Source organism: Orussus abietinus, unplaced genomic scaffold (genome assembly GCF_000612105.2).
Source record: "Orussus abietinus isolate OABI.00-Male unplaced genomic scaffold, Oabi_2.0 scaffold103, whole genome shotgun sequence".
Classification (NCBI taxonomy): Eukaryota; Metazoa; Arthropoda; class Insecta; order Hymenoptera; family Orussidae; genus Orussus; species Orussus abietinus.
Genome location: NW_019394339.1, coordinates 50163 through 68589, shown reverse-complemented (window position 1 = coordinate 68589; position 18427 = coordinate 50163). Strand labels below are relative to the sequence as shown.

General features: G+C 36.7%; 3 protein-coding genes across 9 annotated transcripts; 2 read left to right on the top strand and 1 right to left on the bottom strand.

Annotated features, from left to right (window-relative positions):
- The first annotated feature begins 173 nt into the window (after positions 1-173).
- On the top strand, positions 174-2343 carry LOC105700072 (GDP-D-glucose phosphorylase 1). Of its 5 annotated transcripts, none has more exons than XM_023431834.1 (6): positions 186-603; positions 664-944; positions 1249-1351; positions 1424-1748; positions 1816-1957; positions 2255-2343. In XM_023431834.1, the coding sequence occupies exons 1-5, from the start codon at positions 394-396 to the stop codon at positions 1947-1949; spliced, it is 1053 nt and encodes a 350-aa protein (XP_023287602.1). In that variant the 5' UTR covers positions 186-393; the 3' UTR covers positions 1950-1957; positions 2255-2343. The 5 variants fall into 5 exon arrangements, with proteins under 5 accessions (XP_023287603.1, XP_023287602.1, XP_023287601.1 ...); XM_023431833.1 differs by lacking the exon at positions 2255-2343 and adding an exon at positions 2121-2201; XM_023431835.1 differs by lacking the exon at positions 2255-2343 and having other exon boundaries at positions 174-603; positions 1273-1351; positions 1816-2081.
- LOC105700070 lies at positions 2327-15299 on the top strand. Of its 2 annotated transcripts, XM_023431831.1 has the most exons (31): positions 2327-2411; positions 2475-2649; positions 2757-2919; positions 3003-3142; positions 3204-3498; positions 3582-3726; positions 4175-4383; positions 5085-5327; positions 5542-5723; positions 5803-5941; positions 6008-6281; positions 6403-6637; positions 7308-7572; positions 7643-7812; positions 7889-8107; positions 8170-8280; positions 8697-8759; positions 8905-9091; positions 9173-9361; positions 9497-9694; positions 9771-10319; positions 11140-11311; positions 11391-11698; positions 11780-11976; positions 12360-12577; positions 12643-12785; positions 12867-13122; positions 13503-13618; positions 13685-13929; positions 14018-14288; positions 14999-15299. In XM_023431831.1, the coding sequence occupies exons 1-31, from the start codon at positions 2348-2350 to the stop codon at positions 15086-15088; spliced, it is 6231 nt and encodes a 2076-aa protein (XP_023287599.1). In that variant the 5' UTR covers positions 2327-2347; the 3' UTR covers positions 15089-15299. The 2 variants fall into 2 exon arrangements, with proteins under 2 accessions (XP_023287599.1, XP_023287600.1); XM_023431832.1 differs by lacking the exon at positions 8697-8759.
- Positions 15106-17210, bottom strand: LOC105700074 (TATA-box-binding protein). Of its 2 annotated transcripts, none has more exons than XM_012425651.1 (6): positions 17007-17210; positions 16570-16899; positions 16357-16487; positions 16058-16301; positions 15784-15982; positions 15106-15714 (listed from the first exon to the last, which is right to left on the bottom strand). In XM_012425651.1, exons 2-6 carry the CDS (start codon positions 16852-16854, stop codon positions 15638-15640), a joined length of 936 nt encoding a protein of 311 aa, XP_012281074.1. In that variant the 5' UTR covers positions 16855-16899; positions 17007-17210; the 3' UTR covers positions 15106-15637. The 2 variants fall into 2 exon arrangements, with proteins under 2 accessions (XP_012281074.1, XP_012281073.1); XM_012425650.1 differs by having other exon boundaries at positions 17011-17210.
- Positions 17211-18427: the final 1217 nt, after the last annotated feature.

Sequence of the window (18427 nt, the reverse complement as noted above, 5' to 3'; positions counted from 1 at the left end):
CTGTAAATCAGTTAATCGGAGTTTAACTTGGTTACAGAATGCTCGAGTTGTTTACAGCAGATTTAAATCGTGCTGAACTAGTTAAACTAAGTCGAGTTGTGAAACAGGTCCTATAAGTAGTTATTTACAGAGATGAGTTGGGAGATTGCTCACGGGCAGGGTCGCGCGATCGCGGTCTGTGTGCCCTCCGTGAAAAATACGGGCGGCTCGTGCACCTGCCACTTGATACCTTCCAGTGACGGCCCCAGGTGGCCCAACTCGGAGATGAGGAGGATCCTGAGTTGGGTCGGCACTGGGGGGGGTATCAGAAGCATGTGCACATACTATTGTAATGTATCATCCATCTCTATAAGCCCTATGGAAAATCGGTTTAAAGCATTGTAAAGCATAATTATGCTGAATATTGACAACACCATACCGATATTTCGATACGAATCAAAGAATTTTAATTTTCATCTTAATGATTGTAATAAAAGAGATTCTGAGTTTGACACAGTGTTGATGAAAAAATGGTTACAGGCCGAAAGCGACGGTGTCTTTCGATACAACCTCAAGATCGCAGAATGGAAAATACTTGAAGGAAAACACCATTACTTAGTGCAGGTAATTTTAAACGGCTATGTAGGGATCACTGAATGCAATTAAAATATTGTTCATTGACAGTTAAATCTTGATAGAGTTTGGAACAGACGTAAACCTGAGAACATCTCGTCCATGTTGCAACCGTTCGATGCTAGTCGCTTCAATTTCACAAAATTGCCTAATCGAGAGATATTCTTTGACATAGGAGATGGAAGTGGAAATGATATAATTGCTGGTAATGTTAGTCCTATTGAATCCGGACATTGCTTGCTATTGCATCAACGTTTCCAATGCCTGTCGCAGCAAGTTACCAAAAATAGTCTATGCAAGGCATTAGAATTATTACTTCTTAGCAATTCACCGTAAATATTAATTACCTTATTATGATATATATTTAACCGTTTAAGTCCTAAGCAACACGATTGCGCTGTTTCGATTTCGTGTTGAAAAAACCTACTACGTTTAAATGGTATAGACAACTGACGGTGCTTATACAGTTATTGGAACGGCGAGCGCAATTGTGTTTCTTGGCTCTCTTCGTACTCAATTAAGACAATTGCGCTGTTTGGCATTTTTCAATGCTGTTTTTCCATTGGCTCCTGGGACTTAAATAGTTAAGGAATTATCCTAAAGTGTTCTATGTGAATTAATTAAAAAATGCTCTAGGTACCTTCGAATTATCTTTAACAGTTTATGCGCTCATGCTTCCGTCAACCACTTGCACTGGCATTTATACTACCTAAAACATCAGATGCCACTTGAATGTATTGTAGGTAAATTGTTCAACAGTGTTTACATGTATACGTTTGAATTTATTCAAGTATATGCTTTCTTCTTTCAGGAAATTTCTGAACTAATACACCCAGTATTTTTATTAACCAATGTCCCTAGTAATGGATTTTGCTTGAAGCTTTCCTCATTTTCTGGGAATAGCATCGACTGCTTAAACCAATTAACATTTTGGGTGTACTTAATTGTTGATTACCTGCAGAAACATGAAATTGCTCATAACGTTTATATTACACGTGCAAAAACAAAACCCAATGAGAGTATTTACGACGATGTACGCATTTACATTTGGGCAAGAAAATCCAGCTGCGGTGTTAAAAATACCACTGCATTTGTTCCAGCAGTGTCTGAATTGTTCGGACACATAGTGACTGGAAGTAGGTAATAATTAATAATATTTAAAACCGGTCTCTCCAATTATAACATTTAAATGATTTGTTTCAGCTGAAGAAGCTTACAGAAATTTGAATGAAAATACAATTGCTGAAATTCTCACCGATATCACTGAGGACACATTTAACGCAGTCAAAGGAGAAATCTTTAATTTGGTTAAAAAAAATGTATCAAATGATATATAAAATTATAGGTAATTTTTATTAATAGGATATTGTAATAAATTATTAAAGGTATATTTATGTATAATAGGGGTTACAAAGGATCTATACATGATAAAGGGGAAATAAATTGACAGATACAAGTTAACCTAAAAAGTTGAAATTTTTTGACTAATTTTAATGATATATTATTAGAATTGAAGAATGATTCAAGGAAAAGATTTGCAATAATTATTTATATCAATACTATATGTAATATAACGGAATGACTGAACATCTGTTTAATTGCAATATACAAATTATACCTAGTTTTGTGTCGGTTTCTATAGCAACGGGGAATTCTAATAACTAAAATTGTGGAAAGAGGTTGTTCAGTTACTGTCATTATTCGAAGCGATTAAAGTAATAATCATTGCAAAACTATGTCCGATGACACAGATGATGATATCAGGAGGTCAGAGAATCTCCCAGAGGATTCAAAACCAGGTAAAAATTTTATTGATTTCATTGACCAAAGAGATTAAACAAAATTGATCATTTGGTGAGTAGGATTAAGTAGAAGGCAAGAGTTTGAGGAATGGGCCGAAGAGAAGTACGGCAGTGAAGAAGAAGATATACAAGAAGAAGAAGAGTTGGAACTCTTTCTATATGACTCTCAGAAATACATATCGGGTCCTCGACAGGTGGAGAATGGAACGATGCCTATAGATTTCTTAGAGTTTCAGTATCCTTCATATTTATTTCTATTCACACATTAAAAAAAAAAAAAATACAAAGTGAAATGTAGAATCGGTAACCAGGTTTCCATCAATGTTCCTTAATGCAACTCAGTCACTCGTATGCTTATGATTGCCGAAAGTATTTCAATCTCTGCGTCGCAGACCCTAACACGTTAATCTTTGCTTCTGGAAATTTGATTCATTTTTTTAACGTCATAGAAGGCACGGTATGGTTTCGACGGTGTTCAACCGGAGGTGGTATAGGACATATAGTTGTTAGTAGCAACAATAATCTTAAGAATAATAACAGAAAATATTTTGTAAGCTTAAATTTATTACATTGTACCATTACTTGTAGAAAAATCCTATGCTTAACCATATTGCTGTTGGAGAGAATGGAGTTAATCCACCGATAATAATATACGAATGGCCAAGCATGGAGATTGTTACAATTCTGCGTAATGGGACAACTAGGTCGTACTCTCATCTTGCTTACAGGTAAAATACTGGAAAATGAAATCATGCGACATGGCAATTTATTTATAGGGTGAATTTGCAGGCCAGACGGTTTATTAATGGTCTCCCAAGGAGGAGACCCTGATTATTTAATTACTGTGTGGAATTGGAAGAAATCTCAAATCACGTTGCGCTGCAAATCTTATGGTCAAGACATTTTTAACGTGACGTTTTCTCCAACTGTTTCTGGTCACCTCACGTCAAGTGGTACGGGTCATATTAAATTCTGGAAGATGGCAAGAACATTTACAGGTCTGAAATTACAAGGAGAACTCGGCAGGTTTGGCAAGACTGAAATATCAGACATCATTGGAGTTTATCCTATGCCAGATGAGAAGGTACAGATATTTTTAATGATTTTCTAATTTTTGTTTACGACGTATTGAGGCAAATTCGTAATGTAAACATTTTATTTTTTAAGGTTGTCTCAGGCTGTGAATGGGGGAATATTTTAGTCTGGGACGAAGGACTGATCAAAGTAGAAGTGTGTAAAAAAAATAGAAAACCCTGCCACATGAAGTACATCAGTCAATTTGAATATAATAATGAGGAATTGATGTCAGTAGGTAAGTTGACATGCCAATTGATGTCTTTAAGATGAAGTGAAACCCCTCTCAAATCAGTAGATTCGAAGAAGACACTTTTTTTAAAAGGGTATTGCATAAAACTGTTCGAAACTTTGACACATGACTTGTGATCATCTAAGAATTGTATTGACACTTTAAAATTTTGGATTTTTGAAACAAAATGTATTGAACAAGAACCAAAATGGCGTCTAACTCTCATATTTCGATTAATATACAATCATTGAAGGCTCTGATATGAGAAACGAACGTGTTAGGACAATTGTACGACAATTTAGAACACTATAGTAATCGATAAAAACTTGCATTTGAGCGGGATAAAGGTAAAAAAAGTGTTTTATGCGCTGCTATGCTAAATCGATGGTAATATGAGGCCTCGGCGTGTTTCGCTTCCCCTTAAAATTTTACAGATTAATTTTTTTCTGCTTAGGAATGGATGGATGGATCCGCATTTGGTTTTACGAGACCATAGATCAGGCTGATCCACCTGACGACGATCGCTTCGTTGAAGTAGAGCCGGTCTATGAATTTCATATCACCGAGGATACTGAAAACGACGACGACCGTCAGAGTTCGATGCTAATGTGTATCCAGAAGCAGAAACCAGAAGACCCTGAAGAAACATTGTGGTATGCCCAAGTAAGCACGGACATAACTTCCTATTTCTCAAAGAAAGTTATAAATAATTAAGGTGAAGTGAAACACGTCGAAATATTTCATTGACATCGGTAAGAAAGTTTCATCTAAATATCTACGTTCGACAGCGGTATCAAATTATATTGGGTATTGTACTAAGTGGCATACTCCATATGTCGTGTCCGTACAATAATTATAAAGAAATCGAAGTAAAACTCCAGAAATTTCCTGGATTCATGGTTTTTGATGCCCTAATTGACTGCAGAGTGCCATCCTGCGCCGTCTGTGATTTTAGTGTCAACTAAATTTTCTCTTCGAGATCTCGTATTACCTTCGTTTTATCCCAGAAGCGCATCAGACACTTCTTTTGCCTTTATCCCGTTCAAAAGCGAGTTTATCGATTACTAGAGGGTAATAAATTGTCGTACAATTGTCCTGACACTTTCGTTTCTCATGTTAAAACCATCAATAATTGTATTTCGATCGAAATAAAAGAGCTCGACGCCATTTGGTTCTAGTCAGGACAATTCTTAAATGATCATGAGTCACGTATCACAGTTTCGGACAGTTCCGTCCAATACTCTTAAAAAAAAGTATCTTATTCGAATCTACTGATTTGAGCGAGTTTCACTTTAACTTAATTTTACTAATTTGTATTTAAAATAGTGACAATATAATTTATCACTGCCTTTTTTCTTCTTCAGGATGCCAATGGTGGATTGTGGTTAATAGATCTTTGCACTTTACAAACTCCTGAGGCTCCGAAGAAGATTCTGACATGTCACGCAGGCCCTATCACCGATATGGATGTTGCTGATTGGGGACCTTTCGTTGCAACTTGTGGAACTGATGGACGACTACATATTTATAATTACTTTGAAAAGAAATTAATTCTGGTGCACTACTTTCATGATGTCGGCAACAAAGTAGTCTGGTTTCCTACTACGGTAAATTGACAAATTTAGGCTGTATACTCTCATACAATATATTTATATAAATATATTTACTTAGAATTAGAATTAAGGTCAAATGAAACCTCCTTAAATCTGTCGATTAGAATAAGACACTTTTTTAAGGGTATTGAATCAAACTGTTTGAAACATTGTTACATGACTTGCAAGACTTCACTTCACCTTAAAGATGGTATTTTTTGTATTTAAGGTCGAAGCAACTGGCTCGATTATAGTGTGTGCTTTTGCAAGTGGGATCATACGAGTGATAACAGCGGCTGTGTTAGAAGCTAACATATCGAACGAAGTAAAAGGTGATTACGTGAGGCTAATTCAAGTGTTAAAACCTCATCTGTCGACTGTCACTGCCATGAGTTTGAATGCATCGCACAGGTACAAAATGTTAATACATTGTTGTGATACATGTGTGTGTCATTGAGTGTATCACTATTATTATGGAGTTCTTTAACAGTTTGTTGGTGACGGGTAGTGACGATGAAACTATATTCACCTTTCACATAAAAAGAACTAAAACATACCCAATTCTTGAGCCGATTGGCTACGTAAAAGTTCCATCGGGAGTCACCTGCATGACATGGAAACCTAAACATGTGAGTAGATATTTTCCATGCTTTTGTATTTGGTCTAACATTTTGTAATATATGATATTGCTGTAGGAAACAACTATTCTCATAGGTTGCTCCAGGGGTGATTGCATGGAAGTGGAATTACCCCATATACCGCAAGAGTACACTACGGTGACTTACGAATTGGTTCGCTGCGAGCCAAGATTCTTCAAATTCAAATCTGTGAAATCATTCATCAGACGAGAACAAATTCGATCGGCTCTCGAGGCTAAGAAAGAAGCAAAAATTACTAGGAAGCGGGACCAAATGGAACGTTTACGCATTGACAATCCTGGAATCGAAATTGACGAGGAAGCGTTCTTAAGTTAATAGAAATTATAGTTTTGAGTTACTTGTAGCTTGACTTTTGTGCTATATAAGGGGATTGTCTAGTTGCCTAGTTTTAAAACTGTTGCATATATTTATTATCGCAATTTATTTTAAAGTGGATTCCGAAGAAGATCCACCTCTGCCGGAGATTTACATCCCCAAAGTACCTAATCAAGTTTTAATGGTGCATTACATGGTGGATGGAACAGTTTGGTTGTCGATGAGTGGTTTCGATTCTGGATATATATACGAATATCCAGATCCTTTGCCTGGGAAGTTCGAAGAGGAGCCTATTAAAAGCACTGTTGTATTCGAGGCAGATGACACAGAAATTCGGAGCTGCTTGTTTTAGTACGTTACAGAGAAGTGTCTTTTAGGTGATATGAAAGTTAGCCTATATGTATCCGAGAAGTCAAATCGTTGGTGAAAGTATTTTCCGAATTGAATCAAATTTTACCACGTCAATATAGGGGCCCTAAAGTAGGCCCTGAAGCTCATGAAATTTCATTTTTTAATAAGAACTTAATTTATTTATCATGGATTGAACTAAGATGGCGTGGTTCGTGCTTGTTTTCGATGTTTTACGCTTTATGAAGGCTTAGAATCGAAAATGAAGAGTCTCAGGACCTAGCTCGAAAAATGTAGAATACCGTAAAAATGGAATATTACAGAGTTAGATGGGAAAATAAGGAAAGTACTTTATAAACGATTGCAAGAGAATGCTGCCTTGTCCCGAAAGGATATATGGAACGCTTCTATTCGTATAATTCTGAACGTAGACTGTAAAAGACCAACGTAAATATAAATGTCGGTAACGTGACGTGCCAGGTTACGTTATCATTTAAGTATTCAGAATGGCATTACCACCAAAAAAGGTATAGATGAATTTTATTTCATCGACATCGACTAAATTTCTCAGCGCCTTTCATATCACCTTAGCATCTGTTCGGATAGAATATTAGAATGTGGTTTTAAGAATTAAAAATGGTTACATAGTATAGTGACTGATTGTTCGTTGCAGTGAAGAGTACCTTATCTTGGGCATGGAACATGGAGAAATTCGGGTTTGCCGTGTTAATCCAAATGATCATACAGATTTCTCGGACTACTGGATACTACCGATGCACGATAATTACAATGGTTATATACCCACGATGAAGTTAAGTCACGATCACAAGATGTTACTCACATGTGGACATGATGGTAATCTGTTCTCATTCAAGATCAACTATACAAGACTGTCCGGTTCTCATTCAATTCCTCAAGCAAAATCCCCATTACCTCTGGTATGTTAAATAAATTGTTAATCTTCAAATATAGTTCGCCAAGGATTTTTATTCGGTGTATATTGAACAGCCCACTGCGAGTGTGGAAGACATCGAGGATCCTTCGGAGTATCCAAGTTTAGAAGAAGTTATCGTAAGGGTGGAGCATGATAGAATAATGGCTGCAGCTAAGCAAAAGAAAGATCAAACACTCGACGTTTTACGAGGCTTAGTTGAGGAATACGGAAAACTCGTGGAGAGGTTCGGACAATTAGTAACACTATATCGATGAAATCTAAACAGATTAAAAATAGTATAAGCTTATGCTTGGTATTAGGAATCGTGGTCTACTTAAATCTCAGCAGATTCCACAAGAGGAGTTTGAACTGGATCCTAGGATTACTGCAGACCTGAACCAACAATTGGCTGCGGAGATGAACTTTGTTCATAGAAAGTTGGCTTTCAGAGTAGAGAAAAGCAAACTTGGATTACAGAAATTGTTGGACCACTTCATTAAACCCATTACCTGTCTACCCTTCGCAGTGCGTAGGATTTTGTGAGTATCTTGTAAGTAAATACTGCCGGTAATGGCTTTAAAACAATTATTATTCTTCTCAGGAGGCCGGATGCTGTGGTCTGGTCATTGAGAGAAAGAAAACTTGACGATGATTTTCATACAATCTACAAAGACATCATACGACGAATTGAAGAAAAAAACAAGGCAGACCAGTAAATATATTTTTATTCTACGTATTAAGGCGATATGAAAGGGACAATCTATATACATAAAACGTGAAAATATTTATAAAACTTTTCTCCAAACTGAGTGCATCAAATAATTTGAAACTTTAGCACACGATTATGGAGGCCCTAAGGAAGAACGCGATGCTTGTGAAATGTCATTTTTAATACAACATTTTTGAAATACTTATAAACAAATTTTTATACAATTCAAACTTTACAGGGGTCAAGACCTTCATTATAATCTCCACATACACGTTGTAAGGTTTGAAACGGTTCGTTATACCCAGTTCAGAGGAAAGTTTTATAAACGAGACCTCTGTGTTGCCACTTTCACGTCATCTTAATAATTTCTTAGTTTAAGCTAAATTATAATAAAATGTGACACTGTAACGATACCCAAGAAGAGGAATTGCAGCTTGGGCGACTCGGTATAGTTTATCACGTGATGATAAAACACTGACACAGTATGGAATACATATATTTTATTGTAGTTTCTGTTTCATTTATAAATGTAATCAATTTTGTGTAGACTTATGGGTAGTTTGTTTAAAAATTTTACAAAATTAAACAATTTTAATTTGAGGAACTTATGAAATTGCTTCGTTATAGGGTGGCAGACGTGAAGTCTATAGAGAACATCGAAGAGGACGGAGAACATTTAAAAATTCAAGGTATAGAGAGCTTCCTAAAAGGTTTAAGTCCTTCCACTATTCAATATCGACTAGGTGTTCAGATCAATCAATTATTAAGAAAGTATAGAGCCCGAAAAGCTAGATTAGAAGAACGAAATAGAGAGGTAATTGCATGTTGAATTAATCTTACTTTTACGCTTAGTATATTTATTAAATTTCTAAACGAGTGAAATTTCCAATTTCAGTGGAAAGCTATGTACGCCAGTAAGCCAGATCCACACGTTAATCATCCAGATGACGTTCTTGCAATTGCCGAGGCAAAAAGGACCATCGGAGATTATAAATTAAAGTTGTCATCCAATTTCAGTGCACCACCAGAAAAGCGCGAAAGCACACTAACCAAGTACAAACAACTTTTAGACTGCCGCAGGAAGGTATGAAAATGCAAATGTTTTATGGTAACAATTAAGGTGAAGTGAAACCCCCCTCGATGAAATTTCTTGACGTGTTTCACTTCACCTTAAATAGAATGATTTTCAAGGTTATGCACAGCCAAAATGTATTTTCAGGCTCACCATTTACGCGAGGACTTCAATAACAAGCTTAGAAACGTACGAAATAAGAAGCAACGTCTTCAGCAAGAAGTGATGGGCTTGGTGGCAACATTAAAGACTATACACTCCGAGATCCCACAAAAGAAAGTTAAACCTTTGCCAAGCATTCCCACGTTTGATTATAACACCGAGTTTCCTGAAAGGAATTTAGAGGTAATTTGGTAAACATATAGCACATAAATTAGATTAACTTTATAATAGTTACTGAAATAAAACGAATTTCTTCCAGCTGGAGAAATACACCTCCATGGCAGAGCGCGTGAAAGAAGCGAAGCGAAAGAAACAGTCTATTGTCATAGAAGATGCCGTTCAACATTTGGATGAGGAATATGAAATATTATTGTTAGATGAAAAAGTTCTTCGAGCAGAGCATGAGGCAACCCAAGCGGAGGAATTATCGACACTAGTTGCAGTCCCTGAGAAAATATACAAGGTGCAGATTATGGTACCCAGTGAAATTATGCAAAATCTTGCTTCAAATGATCGAATGGAAACCTCCTGGGAACGCGAGATGAAACGCGCGAGAGTCATGCGAAAAATCCATGAACAGGATTGTATATTAAAGCACATTCAGAATAGTTACGAAGACCTAGATGAGGAGTTGGACGAACTCGAACGAGAGCGGTTAGAAATCGTCGCGGACAGCGTTTACATGGATCTCTTTTTGTTAACTTTGCATCAGGAATTCATAGTTTTAAAGGACTTCGAGACCATGGAGAATTTGCTTACGGATAAAGTCAACGAGAAACTGAAAGAACAAGCTGATGTGAAGAAAAAGGTGGGTGTAAGATCTGGATCAAAACGTTCGACAAGACTTCTTGTCGAGTAGCCACCATCCGCATTTAAGGTGATATGGAACCCGCTGAGAAATTTAATCAACGTAAATAAACTAAAATTCATCTATGCCCTTTTTGGTGGGAACGCTATTTTTAATACTCAAGTGGTAACTTAAACTGGCGCGTCGCGTTACCGACATGTATATTTATATTGAAGTCTGTTATACTCTACGTTGAGAATTGTACGAACTGAAGCGTTCCATATGTAATTTCGGGAAAGTAATGATAAAGAGATCGCTGTAAAACTCGAAATCTCATGAATTCATGACTGTTTATATTGTAACGGATCAATGTCGCCAGCTGTGACGTTTAGCAACAACTAAATTTTTGTTCTAAAAACACCCGTTAGCTCCGGGCAAGACAGCATTCTCTTGCAATCGTTGGTAAAAGTATTTTACATATTTTCCCAACTGCCTCTGTATTATTCCATTTCTTCGGTATTCTAATTTGTTCGAGCTAAGTCCTGAGACTCTTCATTTTCGATTTTAAGCCTTCAAGAAGCGTAAAACATCAAAAACGTGCACGGGCCATGCCAAGTTGGTCCTAATCCGTGATAAATAAATAAATTTTGTATAAAAAATGAAATTTTATGAGTTTCAAGACCTACCATAGGGCCCCGACATTCACGTGGTAAAATTTGAAACGAATCGGTACATCCAATTCGAAGAATATTTGCAACAACTATGTGACCTTTCAGATATATATAGACTGAATATTTCATATCACCTTAGATTAAATTATGCGTATTATAATTTTGAACAGATACTTGCAATCAATAGCATGATAGAAGGTAAGAACAGGGAAATCCTCAAGACCCAGGAAAAAATCAAAGATCTGGTGGCGCAGTTCATGAGCATGATCAACGAGAACAAGTTTCACGATTTTTTAAAGAGGATCTTTAAAAAGAAATTCAAGGCACCAAAAACTGACGATGGTTCGTGTACATTTGTCAAGTGATTCTCGAAATGTAAGTTTCGTTTTCGTTTTATTGATTTAAGTATATAAAATTTCAGATACGTCGGAATCATCCGAGTCCTCGACGAGTGAATCCAGCTCGGAGGATGTTGACGCAGGAAGCATTGACAGTCGAGATATCGGACCTCTTCAAATTGACGAGAATGTTTGTCCTGTAGGTTGTGAAAAAGAGTTATACGATGCTGCGTTTTCAATGAGGGAAGAGCGTTACGAATTTGAGCGTCTCATAAAAGAAAATCAAACGATTAACGAGAGCCTGCGTAAGGAGGCAGAAAGCCATGCGAAGAAATTGAGAATCATAGAGATGAACTTGAGGAGCAATCGGGAAAATCTAGAAGCCTATATGGTAAGCGAGTCTTTCGCTTTTTTTATATTTTATGTCATGACTATCTATATTTCATTAATTCGATTTATTTTATTTGTGTAGAGAGAGAAGCAACAGAAGCTGAATGACATTGACATGACTGTCATTCTAAAGTTTCACCAGTTACAACACTTTATTGACTCGGAAAAACTAGCAGATATAAATAATTGCGTTCTGTTTGATAAAACGAAGCTAAATGATTTGTACAGTAGAGTTGGAGAATTAGAACGAGAGACTGAAGAGCAGAAAGCGAAGCATAAGTAAAATTCCTCAGTGATTGAACCTTCGTTTTAGCACAGAAGCGTATTAAACACTTTTTTTTGCCTTTATCCTGATCAAATACGAGTTTCTCGATTACTAGAGTGTTTTAAATTGTTGTATAATTGTCTTGACACCTTCGTTTCTCATATCGGAGCCTTTAAAACTTGCATATCGATCGAAATATGAAAGCTCGACACCATTTACGTTCTGGTCTAGGCTAAATCAAAAAAGGTTTATTTCGAAAACCCAAACTTTGCAAGTGTCAGGATAATTGTCAAGTGATCACGAGTCATGTGTCAAAGTTTTGGAGACTTCGGTCCAGTACTCATACGCTGAATAGAATAAGTAACTTTGTAGTAATGTAACGTGTTTCTCATTTCAGGAAAAATCGACATCATCTCCATCGAATGAAAGTTGACTGCAAACATATGGAGGAGGTTATAAAGAAACTTAAAAGTAACATAAAGGAGGAGATGATTCGAAAATTTGGTCAAGAGCTGTCGCTGAGCACACTCTACGAAGCAGTTCTTCAAAGAATGATCTATGAGACCAAAGTTAATTTGAATTCGATGATGAAGTCTTACGACGATCAGATAAAATGTAATTACCTTATCAATAAATATAAATTATAGTTGGTAGTTCTAATTTTTATTTGTTTGCTACAGGTGTCAAGAAAAAGTATGCAGAACAAGTCGATACTTTGAAGGATCTCATTCAAGATAACACAGAAAAGTTGTGTTTCCTGACGGTTCTGGAAGAGGAACAAATTAAGCTGCAAAAAATTTTAAGACGCGCTCCTATAACGGAGGTAAAGGTTCTTTACGATATAAATATTACTTTTCTTCCTCTTTAACGAATCCAATAAATACATCATTCATTCAAATTCTAGGAAGATATACAGAGAATTGAAACGACGTACCGTGACGACTTGACTAGATTAGAAAATATTTTAAGAAGCCAAATGCATCAGAAGGAGTTATTTCAGAATGATATCAGAAACCTTAGTTTAAAGTCCAAACCCTTACCGCCAATTTGTATGAATGATAAACGTAGAAGGAGAATTGACAATATCAATGACACGAGATTCACGATAATCGATGTTACAACGGAAAATGAGTATGGCACTGACAACGCTGACTTTGAAGGTAGAGCTAAGATTGAGCAAATTTTTGTATTAAATTCTTTGTATGATTAAGGTGATATGAAAGAGTCAGCCTATATATAGCTGAGTGATCAAATCGTTCGTGAAAATATTCCCCGAATTGGGTGTACAGATTAGTTTCCAATTTTACCACGTAAATATGAAGGCGTTGAGGTAGATCCCGAAACTTATGAAATTGCATTTCTTATCAATAATATATTTATTTATTATAAACTAGAACCAGTATGGTGTAATTCGTACACGTCTTTGATCTTTGACGCTTCTTGGAGGCCTAACGTTGATTAAATTTCTCAGCGCCTTTCGTATGATCTTAAATAATTTTGTCCATTCTCATTAAAATGTAACATTATTGCATTTGAACAGATGATACTTATAGCAGAATGGAAGAAGTTGAAGATTATAGGAAGGACGAGGTGATGGAAGAAGGGTCCAGATACACACACTCCGAGTTGTTCAATGATACAACTATAGCAACGATGGTTAGCCATTGTACTTTATTGGATTTGTTGGATTCTAAGGTATTTTCCATTTAAAATGTTCTCCAGGTACGGAATTTGTTGTCTCGAATTATTGAGGTTTCTGTGGAAGATGAGACAATGTTATTAGAGACAAAGGAAATGTTGCACAGTGTAATATCAAATTTATCACTACAAGGATCGGAGGAAGAATTATATGCTGATATCGAGCGAGGTGTCGACGATATCATGTCAATATTGTCGCAGAATGATAAAGATGATGCAGCAGAAACGCGCGAAATAATACGAGAGAGCCTACACAATATTATTTCCAGGTTTCTATGATTAATAATTCAATTTGCAGAGATAAGGTAATTCTCTCTTTTTCTTTTTTTTTCATGTCAACGAATGATATAATTACAGGCTCAGCAAAGAAACCCATAAAACGCATCAAGAAAACGATAGTATTCAAGATCTGAAACGTGAATTGAATGAATTACTTCGAAGCATTGGCAGTGAAATGGAGGCAGAAGTGATAGATAATACACTGGAACTTTTAGAACTAAACGATGCAGATGCTGCTATCGAATACTTTGATAGTTGTTTACCGCAAGATATTAATGAAGAAACTAAAACGACTGTAAAGGAACGTCTTATGAATCTTTTTAGAAAAACAAAGCACGAGGCTACAGAGGTAAAACAGAATATCAGCTTTAAGGTGAAGTAAACCCCCCCCTCAAATCAGTCGATCCGAATAAGACACTTTTTTAAGGGTATGAATCGAACTATTTGAAACTTTGACACATGACTTGTGACCATCTAAGAATTGTCCTGACACTGTCAAATTTTTTATTTTTGAAATAAATTTTTAACAGCCCAAACCAGAACCAAAAAGGCATCGAGCTCTCATATTTCGATTGATATACAATCATTGAAGGCTCTAATATGGGAAACAAAAGAGTCAGGACAATTGTACGACAATTTAGAACTCTCTGGTAATAGATAAACTCGCATTTGAACGGGATAAAAGAAAAAAAAAGGGTCTTATGCGCTGATAGCTAAAACGAAGGTAATATGGTGTCTTGGAGTGAATATTTAGTTGACATGGAAATCACAGATGGCGCAGGGTGTCCCTCTGCAGTCAATTAGGGCCTCAGAAACCATGAATCCAGAGGATTTATGGAATTTTACTTCGATTTCTTTATAATTATTGTATAGAAAAGACATGGAATATGCCATTTAGTACAATATTCAATATAATTCGAAAAAGCTGTCAATAGAAATATGAATGTCGGTTACGTAGATATTTAGAAGAATCTTTTTTACCACCGTCGAGCAAATTTCTCGGTGTTTCACCTCACCTTAAGGCATGGATAAATATTTAACACTAACATTCTTCTATAGGTTATACCGGTACTTGAAGGAATTGAACAAATTGATGAGGAGGCACAGGAATACAATCCTACTTCGGAACAAACTCAAGAAACTAATTAGAATGATACAACGTTGAGAAAGATCTGTACAAGTTTTATTTTTCTTAGGAAACATTTTACAAACCATAAATTACAATAACTCCATCGTATGGAGTTTTGTACCTTAGATTACTGTAAGTTCGCTGTCGCACCAAATCTCGTCACCATTTTACAGACTGCCATTGTCTAACTAAACTCCTTATTTGAAATAATAAACAATGCCACGAACTCTATATTATACACTTCGTTCCCGTAAGCTGTAGAGAATCTTCGGCTGTCTAGCTTGTAAAAATATGGCCTATATAGATTCTTTTCTTTTCTTTCGTTCAAGCGTTCAGGTCTCGGTTAACAAATGTCATTAAATAAACAATAAAGCTAGCAACATAGCAGTCAGAAATTCACAGGCTCGTTACTGCTAATGTTGTTGAATTTCTTTCTTTGCCGTAAACTCTTACCTAAGTAATACGTAATAACAAGCACTATAAGGCTTGTCATGCTTTCGGCATGGTATCCTTGCTCTAAGGATGAACGATAAGACCATTGTGGTTTGATAACGAAAAAAAACGTTGTGTCACTGTTTCTTGAAACTCTTGAGAATTGGATAAATATTATCAAATGCTTCGTAAATCTCCTGTCGTACTTTAGCTCCTAGAGATAACAAAAAATCGACATTAGGCAGGTTTCATTAATTTTTAAATATAACTTAGGAAGACTCACCTGTGAGGACTACTTTGCCGGACACGAATATTAGTAAGACTATTCGTGGCTTGACCATTCGATATATCAGTCCAGGGAAGAGTTCCGGTTCGTATGAAGAAAACTGACCGTGAGTAAGTACTAAACCTTCCAATCGAATTGGAAATTTAACATCACAGCTGCCTACCATATTCTGTATCTTAAAGTCCAGGAACTTAGCCTTTAAAAAGAACGTAAATTATACTATACAACTACCTTATAAGCACAATTATTGAGTTAAAAACAATGTACTAACCGCAAAACCTAGTTTTTGTATAATACGTGCATACTTTCTAGCTGCCAGTCGCGAGTCTTCTTCACTCTTTGCCCCTGTACAGACCATTTTTCCACTGCTAAATATGAGTGCCGTTGTCCTAGGTTCTCGAATTCTCATAATTACAGCTGCGAATCTCTTTGGATTGTACTCTGCGTTTCTTGCATGCAATGCAATTTTCTTCAGGTCCAATTTACAGTTTAAATTAACAGTCGAAACAATATTCCTGAAATTAGATCGAATTTAGAATTCCCTTAAAAGTTCCCTCATACCAAACTTACTGTAATTGTGGTAATATTCCTGGATCGGCGGAAGCTGGAGTCATAGGTGTCATCGGTCCTGGTGTGGACGGTCCAATGGAAGACGGAGCAATTTGACTCGATGGTTGTACAATTGGAGACATCATATTTTGCTGTGGAAAGAATATTAAATGAAAAAAGACTCCCATTCGCTTAACACAATCAATTTGGAAATATAAATTAACATTAATATACCGGAGTTTGGGGTTGCATGAGACTTTGTGGAGTAGCAAATGCCGGAGTCGGTGCATACGTATGCATGGTCTTTTGCGGGGTAGAAATCATAAGCATGCTTCCTTGCATATTTGGACTCATTGAATGTAATTGTTGCAGCTGATATTGCTGCGACTGTTGCTGTTGCTGCTGCTGTTGCTGTTGTTGGAGGGCATTGGGTAAAATCTGTTGATCCTCTTCGGGTTGGTGTAAAGGTGTTCCGATGCTGGGAATGCTAAAGCCCGGACTCGGTAGCATCTGATCCATCTTGATGGTAAGATTTTTTGTCGGTTGCCGGACACGATATAACCTCTGTGAACCAATAAAACTCGAAGCTTGTAATTCTGGTAGAAATATTTAATTCATAATCACTGGTAACGGACTTGCGATAAAAACATAAGTTTAAACAGAAATCGTACCTACTTTGTTTCTCACTGATTGTTCTCAATTTGACATATCAATTTTATTCATGGTTTGGAATCTCGACATGATAACTCCGACAGCGTGTCATTTCGACGAGATATCAGGTTGTTCGAAGTTAACTGAAAACAATATTAAATAAACGATTGTTTATGGCCAATAAACTTCCAACGGCCGAAACCGCGCGCGACCACTTCAACCAACTTCGGGAGCACGACACTTCTTGGGCTGATTTTCATTAGCGCTACAGCGACAAATAGCGGAGCGACGAAGCGCGAATAAGAGATTTGATTGGCTGCAGAGAACATACAGCGGAAATTCCCCCATTTTACTGTTTCCCTGCAGCCAATCGGAACTCTGCTTATTTGTGTTTCGTCGTTCCGTCGTTTATCGCTGCAGCGCTAATAAAATATCGTACTTAGGCCGATTTTAAATATTTTGAAATTAAGATTGTTATGAATTAAATAATTTACCGTAGAGAACGGAGAAAAACAGTAAATTATGACCAATATAGCGATTACCGCGTACATATGCATGACACATACACACGTCCTTTAACACACGTAAAAACACGTAAATATTTTCCCACACAGCATGGAAACATTTTTGTTAATGTTAATATAAATGTAGTAATCTGAAATAATGCGGGTTTTATTTTAAGGTGAAGTCAAACACGTCGAGGAATGTATACGTCGAAGCAGCCCATGAAGTAGAGGGCAACTACGATGGCCTTTCATTTTTTTTAAAGGACTGCCATCTACTTTTTTGGCCACATTGTCCCTCTCATTTTTTTTGTCTGTCAATTTGACAGGAGTGACGGGGGAGAGACGGCAAACAATCATTTTGATTATATTTTGGCGAGTCTGCATTTAAATGGATGTTTGCATACATAGTGATATGACAGATACCAGTTGAATAAATTTAACGAGATCGATGCATCATTAATGTTCTTGACTTTTAGTAACTTATTCGCTATCTAATCTCGGATTTCCTGGATTTCTTTGAATGTTCTGTTCTGCCTGTCCTTATGTGCCCTTTTCCAGGTTTAGGCCGACCACTTGACAGGATCCATTTTTTCTTTCAAGTTGTCATGGGTAGTTCATCACTGTAGAGCTCGCTGGCCTTGTTGGTAACAGATGTTAAAAGATGTTAAAGGATGTTTGTTATCACAAAGATGAGTTGAGCCGCCCCTGGAGGATATCAGGTGGGAAGTGCGAGCCGCTCGCATTCTTCACCGAGGACAGCACGGGACGTGATCGCGCGACCAGTTCGTGAACAATCTCCCAACTCATCTTTGCCCTAAAGTGAGGACGATTTCAATTCATGGCGTTGGATCTTCTTATACTACTTTGTCTTACGAACGTACCCATGTGCATTTTTTAAAATGTGCTTCGCTTCACTATACAAACCCGAAAAAACA

Excerpts from the sequence above, each read along its gene's own strand:
- LOC105700072 (XM_023431834.1), top strand. The coding sequence starts at position 394 with ATGCTGAATATTGACAACACCATACCGATATTTCGATACGAATCAAAG. Across the intron at positions 604-663 it reads AACACCATTACTTAGTGCAG|TTAAATCTTGATAGAGTTTG; the intron begins GTAATTTTAAAC and ends GTTCATTGACAG. Across the intron at positions 945-1,248 it reads TTACTTCTTAGCAATTCACC|GTACCTTCGAATTATCTTTA; the intron begins GTAAATATTAAT and ends AAAATGCTCTAG.
- LOC105700070 (XM_023431831.1), top strand. The coding sequence starts at position 2,348 with ATGTCCGATGACACAGATGATGATATCAGGAGGTCAGAGAATCTCCCA. Across the intron at positions 4,384-5,084 it reads AAACATTGTGGTATGCCCAA|GATGCCAATGGTGGATTGTG; the intron begins GTAAGCACGGAC and ends TTTCTTCTTCAG. Across the intron at positions 5,328-5,541 it reads TAGTCTGGTTTCCTACTACG|GTCGAAGCAACTGGCTCGAT; the intron begins GTAAATTGACAA and ends TTTGTATTTAAG.
- LOC105700074 (XM_012425651.1), bottom strand. The coding sequence starts at position 16,854 with ATGGATCAGATGCTACCGAGTCCGGGCTTTAGCATTCCCAGCATCGGA. Across the intron at positions 16,488-16,569 it reads TCATGCAACCCCAAACTCCG|CAAAATATGATGTCTCCAAT; the intron begins GTATATTAATGT and ends TTCTTTCCACAG. Across the intron at positions 16,302-16,356 it reads GGAATATTACCACAATTACA|GAATATTGTTTCGACTGTTA; the intron begins GTAAGTTTGGTA and ends ATCTAATTTCAG.